This window comes from Bufo gargarizans, chromosome 5 (genome assembly GCF_014858855.1).
Source record: "Bufo gargarizans isolate SCDJY-AF-19 chromosome 5, ASM1485885v1, whole genome shotgun sequence".
Classification (NCBI taxonomy): Eukaryota; Metazoa; Chordata; class Amphibia; order Anura; family Bufonidae; genus Bufo; species Bufo gargarizans.
In genome coordinates, this window is record NC_058084.1 from 214,378,240 (window position 1) to 214,393,014 (window position 14,775).

Sequence of the window (14,775 nt, forward strand, 5' to 3'; positions counted from 1 at the left end):
TGTGTATGAGCCCTAAACCTGCAGTAAAGCAGAATTGATACAAATCTTGTTGTCCTTCAATGAGCCAAATATTATTCATTCAAAAAAGGTTAATTTACTTTATGGGGAAATTCCTGCTTAAGTGTACAGAGTTGATATCACTTTCCTTTGATGTTGTGTTGAATTGATGATGTCAGCAAAATCTGCTAATAGCCTGTTAAAATGTAAATGGGCTGAACAATAGAGGGGAGGGATGCCCTTGTCAGTCTAAACTTTTGAAAACGTATTTATTAGACGCTTACCTGTAGCAAACCATTTACTGGTGAAGTTAGTTATATAAGGTACAAAAATATTTGTCATGAATTGTTTTATTTATTTAATATTTCTTTATTTTACATATATGTCACAAAACTCGGTTTATTATACAATACAGTACATATGGCGTAAGCACAAAATGCAGTTATTAAGTTATTTTCTATATTGAAGGTAACCAAATGTGGATAAGACAACTGATATAAAAAATGTTTCAGAAATCTATTGCACATGTTACAACCAAAATATTAACAGGCTATATTTTTAAGACATTTAACTTCAATTACGTATAGGTTCAACAATTAGGGAACTGCAGAAAAAGCAACAAATAGCTTTAAATCAAAATTGTTTCCCAATAACATTACTTCTCCCCCATTTCCTATTTTCCATATAATCAGAAATCTGAGTTTTATCTAAAAGCTACAGAAACAGGTTATTAACAATGTCCCTTGTTGTTACTGTAGCATTTCTGCTTATAAAGTGTGCCATTTGAACAATTATTATTATTTTTATTATTTATAATTAATAATAGTAACATATTAACTAATGATATACAGGTAAATAGTAATTGCTATTTATGTAGAACCAACACTGTAGTAATTTTTGCTGTAGAAATGTTTTTGACATTCCTACAGTGATATCACATATACAGTGTCTATGCTTTTACTAATTTGTATCACTATTATTATTTTCAGAATTCTTATCTTTTTATGTTTATTGTTGTTTCCAGGAGGATGTTTCCTACAATCAGGGTCTCATTTTCAGGAGTTGATCCAGATGCTAAATACATAGTTCTAATGGATATAGTGCCGGTTGACAATAAGAGATACAGATATGCCTACCACAGATCTTCTTGGTTGGTGGCAGGAAAAGCAGATCCTCCTCTACCTGCTCGGTAAGTCACAACATCAGAAATTATGCAATAGTTGGTAAGATAATAAGCATCACCAATGTGACAATGGAGTTTAGATAATTCTGGCGAAAGAGCTTTGCCACATCTATTAGGGCTTGTTCACACAACAGGATTTTTCACAGTGGGGCCAAAAAATATTGACATGTTAGTTCTGAGCAGAAACTGCAGCAGGTGGCCACCAGATCAGATCCAAACATCTCAACCGTAGGCCATGTCTGGTATTGCAGCTTAACCTCATTCAAATGAATATACAAAACCCACACATAACCTATGAACAAGCATGTTGAATGTTCTGGAAAAAAAGAAGCTCGTCCATTTGCTAACTCAAAAAACTCCTTCAAAATCAAGTCTTGACAAATACATAAAATACAAAACTAGTTGTACCAAAATTATAGAACTTGGCTTTTTTGGGCATGCCCTCGACAAGATCAAGCCTGAAAATCAATTTAGACCAGGTTATTGTTTATTTAAAAAAAAAAAAAGTAGCACATATTAACAACCTACCGTATTTTTCGCCCTAAAAGACACACCGGCCCATAGGATGCACCTAGGTTTTTGAGGAGGAAAATAAGAAAAAATATATTTTTAACCAAAAGGTGTGCTTTTGGTGGGTTTTGAACTAATGGTGGCCTGTGGATGACACTGTTATGGGGGATCTGTGGATGGCACTGTTATGTATACTACACCAGGGCCCCGCTCACTGTAGTAATCATATAGGCAATGTTCAACTGTAGAATTCCTCTCCAATCCAGGCTGTAGTACTTACTACTAACTTCCATAGCAGGCAGGAGGAAAACGCCTATTTATTATACTTGGTTCTCACAATAAATAGTAAATCAATATCAAATTTTAACATATTTTTTTTATCAGATTCTTATTATTTTGCATCTAGTCAAATTACATATTTCATGAAAGTGTTTTATGCACATACATGTGGAGAGTAGAGGGTTTACTATCTGCAGGTAAATTATGGAGCTGAATGCAAATCATTAAAGATAATAAAGCAAATCTGATAAAGTAGTAAAGTAATGTCGATTGTAGCAAAACGTTTTAAATAAGATCATTTCAATAAAGCAATTTATTGAATCATTATTCGAATTAAGGAGACATTTAAATATGATGAGAATAATTGAACCGATGCACTTGCAATAACTTACACTATACAAATCATCCAAACAGCCATAAAGGAAATATTCATCTCTGGGCAGAAACGGAGAATCCAGTTTTTACCAACTACACAAACAACCATTCACTGTCAAAATAATTTCTTGCATGGACACTGATACCCACAGTACCTGTACAGAGGAATATCATGTACTGCCGTGGTTAATGGCTCCCTCTAGTGGATCCTATCATATCTAGCGAAAAATACTGTATATGTGAATATTCCATTCATTTTTTTGGTTTCATAAAAAAACATGTAGATGTTTTCTGGATATCCTTGAATTCTACTTCCTGTCCTGGCTCTTTAACTTCCTCATTGTTTGGACTTTTAGTACAGCAAGGAGTCTCGCTTAACTTTTCAGGCTATTACAGTATCAAGAAAGAGCTCCCTGTAGTGACTTAACCAGAGCATCATACATTGCACTAATTCATGCAATGCTCTTCTGTGGACATCTTTATCTAGGCCTATCAAGAGAACAATCGAACTGTCATACTGTTACCCCAATTCTTTACTTACCATTATCATGAGGATTACCTTGCAGATATCATGTTCCCCTCGCAGCAGCAGTAAACTGATAATCGATTATCTATATAGGAAGTCTTATCATTTGTGTTGATTGCTATAGAAATTTATGTTGCATTTAATTTTCATTGGTATAGTACTGCCAAAAGGAAAAAGAAAAACTGCCAAAGATTCTAAAAAAATGTTTTTTATGAATATAGAGTTTATTTTGTACGGGAAATTTCAATTTAAAATAGATGTAAAGTAGAAGTAGAAGACTTCTACTATGAAAGCGTATACATTGGATATTTTTTTTTCTTCATTTTCCTTTACATTGGGCTGAGCTGGCACCTGATCTATAGCATGTAAAACAGTATAACAGTAAATAGTTTTGTACATGCTACATACTCCATTGTGATGTTCACAATATCACAGAACATCAGAGCCTATACTCATTTTCTCCATACAGCGATATTTGTCTGTACATTAGTATTAACATATGTGGTTTTCTTGCTTCCAATTTTCACCCATGGTTTACATGGCTGCCCTTACAGATTTCCCACAGAGAAATTTGGAGATTAGCATAACCAGGTACAAGACATGAAAAGGTGACCCAGCTTATAAAATCAGAATTATGTTAGGAAAATACCAAATTTAAGCATTAAAACTTGTAATATTGCCAATATGAAACATCTCATGGCTTTGCATTGATATCCTAAAGCATTTATATCTAGTCACTGTATATTTCCATTAGTAGATTTTAAATCTTGTAAATAAATCCATGGGTGAAATGATTGGAAAAAGAATAGACTGAAATTGGAAAATACTTTTTTAAAGGAATATAGAAAAAAATGCCCTATTGGATTTTATTTTAGGAATATTAGTGAAAGGACCATAATTCAATTTTTTTGGTTATATTATATCTTGTACAGTGCAATATTTTTCCATGTCAATGCATAATGCCAATGTGTTACTTCTGCTCTATGCTTGCTTTATCGGCTAGCTTTAAAAATATATTTGTTGTATTGTATGTGAGCTATATATTTCAGTACTATATTATACTACCGCATGTAGTAGGGAACATATGGGCTTACTTAGACCATGGTCACTTTTTGGTGGAGTCATGTTGAACAAACTGATTTGAAAAAGCAATCCTTATCCTACTTGGTCACAAATGATGCAAATAAAAAAAAAATCTATGTTATTTGCAGATTGTTGCTGTGATCAGAATATGTTTTATTCAAAATATGTGACCGAATGACCAGTATAACCAACCATCTGTAAATTGATGGACACTCCATAGATATAATGGGATTTTGTCCCATGACTAGAATTTTTGGGAAGGTGGAAAAGCTTGTGCAGGTTTTATAGTGAACAGTAAATTGTGTTCATATAATTGTGTTATAAGCTTTATGATTCTTTAAGGTGTTCCAGTCTATAATAACTGTGACTTTCCATAATTTTTGGCTAAATTGTGCAGAGATTAACAGCCCTACACCAGATCTTGCCCTACACCACTGTGTTGCATCCTGGCAGATGCAGGATTGTACTACCTCATTTTAGGTGCAAAATCTACTTACCATTAAATACAGAAAATATTTATAATTTACAGAATAATATTTCAGAAAAAAGTTTGCTCCAGTAGGAGGCGCAGAGTATCTCACACAGTAGGGGTGATCTATCAAAATGGAGTCAGATGTCAGTCATATATTTCCCTTTCCTACTTCCCTTCATGGATGCTGTGTGCATGCCGGTATTTTGCACAAGAAAAATAACACCTCTAATAAATGTTCCCCTTTTTCAGCTTCTTTGAATATACCCTTAGACCTTTAATAGTGTTTGGCCAACAAACTGACTCCCCTGTACACATGAATGCCCTGTTTTCAATAGCAAGAGAGGGAAAAGTGACAGCCAGATACCTCTGGTGACCTTTAGCCACTTGTCATTTTCTAGACATTTTTGAAATGTCCAAGTTAGGTACAAATAGGACTATAATTTTTCGGGACGATTTGCAACAAGATTATGACGCATTTTGCTTAATATATGTCCAGTATATATTAAACAGAAAATTTGAAAACGCCTATTTATTATACCTGGTTCTCACAATAAATAGTAAATCAATATCAAATTCTAACTTTTTTTTTTTTTATCAGATTCTTATTATTTTGAATCTAGTCAAATTAAATATTTCATGAAAGTGTTTCATGCACATACATGTGGAGAGTAGAGGGTTTACTATCTGCAGGTAAATTATGGAGCTGAATACAAATCATTAAAGATAATAAAGCAAATCTGATAAAGTAGTAAAGTAATATCGATTGTAGCAAAATGTTTTAAATAAGATAATTTCAATAAAGCAATTTATTGAATCATTATTTGAATTAAGGAGACATTTAAATATGATGAGAATAATTGAACCGATGCACTTGCAATAACTTACACTATACAAATCATCCAAACAGCCATAAAGGAAATATTCATCTCTGGGCAGAAACGGAGAATCCAGTTTTTACCAACTACACAAACAATCATTCACTGTCAAAATAATTTCTTGCATGGACACTGATACCCACATTACCTGTACAGAGGAATATCATGTACTGTCGTGGTTAATGGCTCCCTCTAGTGGATCCTGTCATATCTAGCAGTCTATGCATCTTAATGGGTGCTTCATAACATTACTGTGTGCAAATTCAGAGGGCATCATGAAATTAAGTGAAATGAGAATCACACAAACGAGTCACACATGTTAAAATAGATTCCACCTTTCATTTTCCAAAGGAGCTGTCAAAAATGAAAAGTGTAATCTAATTGGTTGCTATGGGCAACTAAGACATTACTTTTCGCCAGTTTGATAAATGACCCCATAAATGTTTTTTTGGAAATTGCTGACTTTTTTGTCAAATGCTATGATGAGACCAGTGGGGACATGCATGGAGCAAAAATATATTTTTGATATTAAAGGAGTTATCATGATTAATGTAAAATTGTACATCAGTATAGCTTCAAAAAAAGGGGGTCAGTCAGCACATCCCAATGCGCAGATGTACGCCGCCATGGCTAGAAACACGAAGAAAAACCCCCATAATGCAACAGTACTTTGCAAACACAAATAACGTACAAACCAGATTCCAAAAAAGTTGGGACACTATACAAATCGTAAATAAAAACTGAATGCAATGATGTGGAGGTGCCAACTTCTAATATTTTATTCAGAATAGAACATAAATCACGGAACAAAAGTTTAAACTGAGAAAATGTACCATTTTGAGGGAAAAATATGTTGATTCAGAATTTCATGGTGTCAACAAATCCCCAAAAAGTTGGGACAAGGCCATTTTCACCACTGTGTGGCATCTCCCCTTCTTCTTACAACACTCAACAGACGTCTGGGGACCGAGGAGACCAGTTTCTCAAGTTTAGAAATAGGTGCGAGAAGAGTGATTTGTGTCCGAAAACACACAATAAGGTACCTCTTTGGCGCACAGGGACGACCACAGTTTCAAGTTTTTTTGGTATATATACTATTTATTGTTCGGTTGACAATGCGTTTCGGAGTTTATAACTCCTTTTTCAAGTCTTGGGGGCGCCAACAGCAAGGGGCAACAGGCAAAAGGTGGCCGGGTGGCTGATGTGTGCTGCTGCTGTGTCTGGCGTCACTCGGGAGTGACGCCAGACACAGCAGCAGCACACATCAGCCACCCGGCCACCTTTTGCCTGTTGCCCCTTGCTGTTGGCGCCCCCAAGACTTGAAAAAGGAGTTATAAACTCCGAAACGCATTGTCAACCGAACAATAAATAGTATATATACCAAAAAAACTTGAAACTGTGGTCGTCCCTGTGCGCCAAAGAGGTACCTTATTGTGTGTTTTCGGACACAAATCACTCTTCTCGCACCTAACATTCCCTAGGAGTTATTGGCAACTCCATCCAAAGGGACTGAACGGGTACCGGCAGCACGGACCTCCCTCACCCTCTCAATCTTTGGTGTGTCTAACCTGTTGTGCATTTACACCTGCACAACACCCAAAGGTGAGCACATTCAATCCATCATGTTTATCTGCTTACCATCGCCTACTACCCTATGAGCGCCTCTCCCTTTTCTCTCTTGCCAAAGTTTAGAAATAGGAATGCTCTCCCATTCTTGTCTAATACAGGCCTCTAACTGTTCAATCGTCTTGGGCTTTCTTTGTTGCACCTTCCTCTTTATGATGCGCCAAATGTTCTCTACAGGTGAAAGATCTGGACTGCAGACTGGCCATTTCAGTACCCGGATCCTTCTCCTACGCAGCCATGATGTTGTGATTGATGCAGAATGTGGTCTGGCATTATCTTGTTGAAAAATGCAAGGTCTTACCTGAAAGAGATGACGTCTGGATGGGAGCATATGTTGTTCTAGAACCTGAATATATTTTTCTGCATTGATGGTGCCTTTCCAGACATGCAAGCTGCCCATGCCACACGCACTCATGCAACCCCATACCATCAGAGATGCAGGCTTCTGAATTGAGCGTTGATAACAACTTGGGTTGTCCTTCGTCCTCTTTGGTCCGGATGACATGGCGTCCCAGATTTCCAAAAAGAACTTTGAATCGTGACTCGTCTGACCACAGAACAGTCTTCCATTTTGCCACACTCCATTTTAAATGATCCCTGGCCCAGTGAAAACGCCTGAGCTTGTGGATCTTGCTTAGAAATGGCTTCTTCTTTGCACTGTAGAGTTTTAGCTGGCAACGGCGGATGGCACGGTGGATTGTGTTCACTGACAATGGTTTCTGGAAGTATTCCTGAGCCCATTCTGTGATTTCCTTTACAGTAGCATTCCTGTTTTGGTGCAGTCGTTTAAGGGCCCGGAGATCACTACATCCAGTATGGTTTTACGGCCTTGACCCTTACGCACAGAGATTGTTCCAGATTCTCTGAATCTTCGAATGATGTTATGCACAGTTGATGATGATAGATGCAAAGTCTTTGCAATTTTTCGCTGGGTAACACCTTTCTGATATTGCCCCACTATCTTTCTGCGCAACATTGTGGGAATTGGTGATCCTCTACCCATCTTGGCTTCTGAGAGACACTGCCACTCTGAGAAGCTCTTTTTATACTCAATCATGTTGCCAATTGACCTAATTAGTGTTAATTGGTCTTCCAGCTCTTCGTTATGCTCAAATTTACTTTTTCCAGCCTCTTATTGCTACTTGTCCCAACTTTTTGGGGATTTGTTGACACCGTGAAAATTTGAATTAAAGTATTTTTCCTTTAAAATGATACATTTACTCGGATTAAACGTTTGATCTGTCATCTACGTTCTATTACAAATAAAATATTGACATTTGCCATCTCCACATCATTGCATTCAGTTTTTATTCACAATTTGTTTAGTGTCCCAACTTTTTGGGAATCCGGTTTGTACAATAATGCCATAGTTATAGAAAATACTCTGGTGCAAAAGCTTATTTTGTAAATTTGAGATTCTTGGCAAATTACATTTTGTACAAAATTATTTGGGCCCGTCTGCCAAATGTCTATAAGATGGGAACCTAACATTAAAAACTACCTGTTATGTGCCATAATGGCCACCATAAAATTCAGGGAGTGCAGGTTCCATATGCATGCTGGGTCCACTCTGCCTTTTACCATGTTTGGTGCCATAACAGCCTCCATTAAATCCAGGGAATGCAGGTACCAACATGCATGCTGAGCCTGCTCTATACGTCTCCTGGTGCTAGACAGCTTCCAATGAATGCAGTGAGAGCAGGCTACAGCTTTATACTTACACTGATTAAAATCAGCCTATGGGACAGACAGGCTAGTCAGGGGTGCAAGACCAACTGGAGTCAGGCACACCTCCAGCTCAGTACAACTGCAAAAGAGGGTCAGTCAGCACATCAGACAGCATATCTATTTCTAAAAAAGCTACATAGAACCAGCCCTGAGCCTCACATGGATCATCATGCCCCATCCATTGCACCAATTGCACTCCTAGCTTTTATTTTGAGGTGGCAGCTCTCTCCCTGTAACTGTCAGAGCATCTAACAGCATATATGGTCAGTAGCAGTAGAAGGATGGAACTGAGCATTTGCGTCCACCTCAGTGATGTTACTGAGTTGGACTTAGGAATGAGGAAAATAATAAACAGAAGGTAGTGCTATACAGGTAGATTTTATTTGATAACTCACTGGCTTACATGCAATTACAAAACAATTCAGATCCAGGTGCAGGTTTGAAAAATGGAGAATATATTTCAGCATCTCTGCAAATGACTAGGCGATCTGTGCTGTAATAATACACTGCCTGTCCAAAAAAGAAAGTCGCCACCAAAAAAAAGGTCACATACTCTAATATTTCGTTGGACTGCCTTTACCTTTGATTATGGCACGCATTCGCTGTGGCATTGTTTCAATAAGCTTCTGCAATGTCACAAGATTTATTTCCATCAAGTGTTGCATTAATTTTTCACCAAGATCTTGCATTGATGATGGTAGAGTCTGACTGCTACGCAAAGCCTTCTCCAGCACATCCCAAAGATTCTCAATGGGGTTAAGGTCTGGACTCTGTGGTGGCCAATCCATGTGTGAAAATGATGTCTCATGCTCCCTGAACCACTCTTTCACAATTTGAGCCCGATGAATCCTGGCATTGTCATCTTGGAATATGCCCATGCCATCAGGGAAGAACAAATCCATTGATGGAATAACCTGGTCATTCAGTATGTTCAGGTATTTAGCTGACCTCATTCTTGGAGCACATACTGTTGCTGAACCTAGAGCTGACCAACTGCAGCAACCCCAGATCATAGCACTGCCCTCACAGGCTTGTACAGTAGGCACTAGGCATGATGGTTGCTTCGCTTCATCTGCCTCTCTTCTTACCCTGATGCGCCCATCACTCTGGAACAGGGTAAATCTGGACTCATCAGACCACATGACCTTCTTCCATTGCTCCAGAGTCCAATCTTTATGCTCCTTAGAAAATTGAAGCCTTTTTTTCTGGTTTGCCTCACTGATTAGTGGTTTTCTTACGGCTACACAGCTGTTCAGTCCCAATCCCTTGAGTTCCCTTCGTATTGTGTGTGTAAATGCTCTTACTTTCACTATTAAACATAGCCCTGAGTTCCACTGTTGTTTGTCTTCGATTTGATTTTACCAAACGTTTAAGTGATCGCCGATCACGATCATTCAGGATTGCTTTCCGGCCACATTTCTTCCTCGAATATGATGGGTCCCACTATCCTTCAAGTTTTTAATAATGCATTGGACAGTTCTTAACCCAATTTTAGTAGTTTCTGCAATCTCCTTAGGTGTTTTCTCTGCTTGATGCATGCCAATGATTTGAGCCTTCTCAAACAGACTAACATCTTTTCCACGACCATGAGATGTGTCTTCCGACATGGTTGTTTAAGAAATGAGCATGGGGTTAAATAACTTGTTGCCAGCTGAAAGATAATCGCCCATGCAGTAATTATCCAATAGGAGGCTCATAACTATTTGCTTAGTTAAATCCAGGTGGCAAATGGGACAGGCAGTGTATATTGTACATGTATATGTTTTTTAATGTGCATAATAATAAAAATAATGTAAATCTGGAGTGCGGTATATTTGATGCATATTTACACTTCTGTCTTTCCAGGTTATATGTCCATCCAGATTCTCCATTTACCGGGGAGCAATTGCTAAAGCAAATGGTTTCTTTTGAAAAAGTCAAGCTCACAAACAATGAACTGGACCAACACGGCCATGTAAGTGTACACATTTCTGGGCACTAAGACCAAGGTCACATACAGTGCAGGCACCAAAATAACATCAGCACCATCACAGAAGATTGCATTACTCATCCAGCCACAAGTGCTGGGACAGATAAAAAATGGAGATGATAGTGGCATTCATATGTGTGATATGATGACGAGAGGAAGAAGCATGGACAGCTTTACAATCAGCCAAGATAATTCTGTCTTTGATAATTGTCAAGCATTCAGCACGTCTTTAGAATTTTTCAGCATAACATTTGTAACTATTGCAACTATTTCCTTAACTAGAATTTAATTCCTGATAAGAATTTCATTACTGTTCTTACAACAAAAGTGATTTTTTTAAATCATTTCATAAGAGTAAAATAGAAGAACATATGTGGATGAGGTTTGTTACATGCTCAGCCAAGAACTGCATCCAGAACAACCAGAAACACTGAAGTAGATTCTATTACTGATGCAAAAGCATCCATATATCCAGTCCCACAGGCTAAAGAATGCATGTCTGTGTGGTGCATGAAAGTCCCAGGTCCACCTGACACAAAGAGTGGGATCCTGAGTGGGGGTGCCCCTTATGGAGTCAATATTTAATAATATGGGACACAGACAACCCCTTTAAATAATAATTTGGCCATCAGTAGGCGACGCTGACTGCTAGTATTGAACTCAATGGATGATGACTGCATCAAATCCTATGGCAGGGTCATGGCAAGCAGCAGTTTAGTGCTGGGCCATCTCCTACCATGGACCCCATTTCAGTCATGTGACCTGTGTCTACAGTAAGTTCACCAGTGGTCATAGAATATAACACTCCTGTCCAGGCAGAAGCGATCAGTAACAATTTAGAACTTGTGAATGTGCACAAAGAGACATGATACAATACCATCATAGATGCAAGTATATGTTTTAATTTTCAGCCAAATGATATACTGTATGATATCTGCTTACAGAACTGGGTAGCTCTTTCTTTTAGATAGTTTATCTATTTTTGTTGCTCCCATTAACTGTATTATATTGTTCACAAATGTAGGCCTAGAGCCATTTTGAGGCGCCATGGTTATTAAGAATTATTATAGAGATTCAGCATTACCATTATATAAGTCTTCAAAAACATATATGTTATTTTACTTTAGATCATCCTGAACTCAATGCACAAGTACCAACCCAGGGTGCACATCATCAAGAAAAAGGACCACACGGCATCTCTGCTGAATCTGAAATCAGAAGAATTCAGGACATTTATATTTCAAGAAACAGTCTTTACTGCCGTTACAGCCTATCAAAACCAATTGGTAAGTCCATCATCCCATACGAAAGAGGACCTGTCACCATGAAATGCAGTGTAATCTGCAGGCAGCATGTTATAGAGAAGCTGAGCATATTCATATATAGTTTTGTGAGAAAAGATTATGTAAAACTTGTAATTTAAACATTTATATCACTGTTTTTCTAACATGTGACCACCCCCGTGAACGGCTCTCAGTACAGTGACTGACAGCTATCTCTGTATATACACACACACAGAGAATGCTATCGCTCACTGATAACACCTCCCCCGTATACTGAGCGCTCATCACTGGGGTGGTCTTCAGCTAGACAAATATATAAATGTATAAATTACAAGTTTTACTGAATCTTTTCACACAAAACTATATATCAATTTGCTCAGCTCTTCCTGCTCTATAACATGTCTGCAAACTGTATTTTGTGGCGACAGGGCCTCTTTAACACTCAATAAATCTTCACGCTCTGTGCATATGCCTTCAAATATAACATGAATGTTCTAGAGGTCCCTGACTAGAGACCAGCAGCCAGAGCAGAGAGTCTTTATAAAGAGTGGCTCTTACTTTAGAGCACATGTTTTACAAGGTCATCTATTTGTTTGAATAGGCACTAATATACATTTTCCCATACAGTGGTAATATTTGACCCCCTACATATTCTCCCAGTGATATTGCCTGGGGGCACCTTAGTGATCACCCGTCCACTGCATTGTAAAAATGGGTTGTCTGCTTGAGATAAACCCTTTAAAGGGAACCTGTCACCGGGATTTTGTGTATAGAGCTGAGGGCATGGGCTGATAGATGGCCGCTAGCACATCCTCAATACCCAGTCCCCATAGCTCTGTGTGCTTTTATTGTGTAAGGACTGACTCATCTCACGTACAGGACTCATCTCAGGTTAATTTGCATATGTATCAAATTGATTTTTTAAAGCAATAAAAGCACACAGAGCTATGGGGACTGGGTATTGCGGATGTGCTAGCGGCCATCTATCAGCCCATGCCCTCAGCTCTATACACAAAATCCCGGTGACAGGTTCCCTTTAATGTTGAAATATACATTAGATATTTTTGGTGCATCCCTCAGACATGGGGTCCTTTGAGATATTTTTCCAGCAAATGAGCAATGATAGATGATAGAGTATATTAATCTGCACTTGTGACTTGTATTTACATTCAGTAATCATTGGACTGTATGCGGATGCAATCATCCATTCCTATACAGTATTCATATGTAAGCAGTACATGATTGTAGTACCTGCATTTGCTTCTTTTTCGGGTGATCGGCAGCATGTTAACATGGGGTAATGATCAGGAATTAGCGGTTATCATTCCCATGTAAAGCAGGCCATACATGTTCAATAGGTGTTGGAGGAACAATTATTCATCTGACAGCTAACTCCCCTGTACAAATTCAGACAAGTGTGTATGTGTTGTCAATGGGGAGAGAGGTTCAGGTGGTGGCTTATCTCTTGGGAGAACAAAATGATCAAGTGAAAATATTAATTTCGCCCAATCCGTCCTTCCTCTGACATCATCAAACAGAAGAGAGTTGGAAGCTCCATATACACATTGTACTGTCTGCCGAACCTGTGGTTCTTGGCTTATAGAAACATAGAATGTGTCGGCAGATAAGAACCATTTGGCCCATCTAGTCTGCCCAATATACTGAATACTATGAATAGCCCCTGGCCCTATCTTATATGAAGGATGGCCTTCTGCCTATCCCATGCATGCTTAAACTCCTTCACTGTATTTGCAGCTACCACTTCTGCAGGAAGGCTATCCCATGCATCCACTACTCTCTCAGTAAAGTAATACTTCCTGATATTACTTTTGAACCTTTGCCCCTCTAATTTAAAACTATGTCCTCTTGTAGCAGTTTTTCTTCTTTTAAATATTCTCTCCTCTTTTACCTTGTTGATTCCCTTTATGTATTTAAAAGTTTCTATCACACCCCCTCTGCCTCGTCTTCCAAGCAATACATGTTAAGGTCCTTTAATCTTTCCTGGTAAGTTTTATCCTGCAATCCATGTACTAGTTTAGTAGCTTTTCTCTGAACTATCTCCAAAGTGTCAATTTCCTTCTGGAAATATGGTCTCCAGTACTGCGCACAATACTCCAAATGAGGTCTCACTAGTGCTCTGTAGAGCGGCATGAGCACCTCCCTCTTTCTACTGGTAATTCCTCTTGCTATACACCCAAGCATTCTGCTAGCATTTCCTGCTGCTCTGTGACATTGTCTGCCTACCTTTAAGTCTTCTGAAATAATTACCCCTAAATCCCTTTCCTCAGATACTGAGGTTAGGAATGTATCATTGATTTTATATTCTGCTCTTGGGTTTTTACGTCCCAGGTGCATTATCTTGCACTTATCAACATTAAATTTTAGTTGCCAAATTTTTGACCATTCCTCTAGTTTTCCTAAATCCTTTTCCATTTGGTGTATCCCTCCAGGAACATCAACCCTGTTACAAATCTTTGTGTCATCAGCAAAAAGACACACCTTACCATTGAGGCCTTCTGCAATTTCGCTGATAAAGATATTAAACAATATGGGTCCCAGAAGAGATCCATGAGGAACCCCACTGGTAACAAGACCATGGTCTGAATATACTCCATTGACTACAACCCTCTGTTGTCTGTCCCTCAGCCACTGCCTAATCTATTCAACAATATTGGAGTCCAAGCGCAAAGACTGCAATTTATTGATAAGCTTTCTATGTGGGACAGTATCAAAAGCCTTACTAAAATCTAGATAAGCGATGTCTACTGCACCTCCGCCATCTATTATTTTAGTCACCCAATCAAAAAAATCTATAAGATTAGTTTGACATGATCTCCCTGAAGTAAACCCATACTGTTTTTCATCTTTC

General features: G+C 38.2%; 1 protein-coding gene across 2 annotated transcripts in view; it reads left to right on the forward strand.

Moving 5' to 3' along the window:
- The window catches only part of TBX20 (T-box transcription factor 20), a 40,809-nt gene that overhangs the window by 8,548 nt on the left and 17,486 nt on the right, over window positions 1-14,775 (forward strand). For both annotated transcript variants that reach the window (XM_044295304.1, XM_044295305.1), the window contains exons 3-5: window positions 1,022-1,186; window positions 10,500-10,608; window positions 11,751-11,909. In XM_044295304.1, coding sequence (XP_044151239.1) covers window positions 1,022-1,186; window positions 10,500-10,608; window positions 11,751-11,909 — 433 coding nt within the window. The remainder of the gene's footprint in view (window positions 1-1,021; window positions 1,187-10,499; window positions 10,609-11,750; window positions 11,910-14,775) is intronic.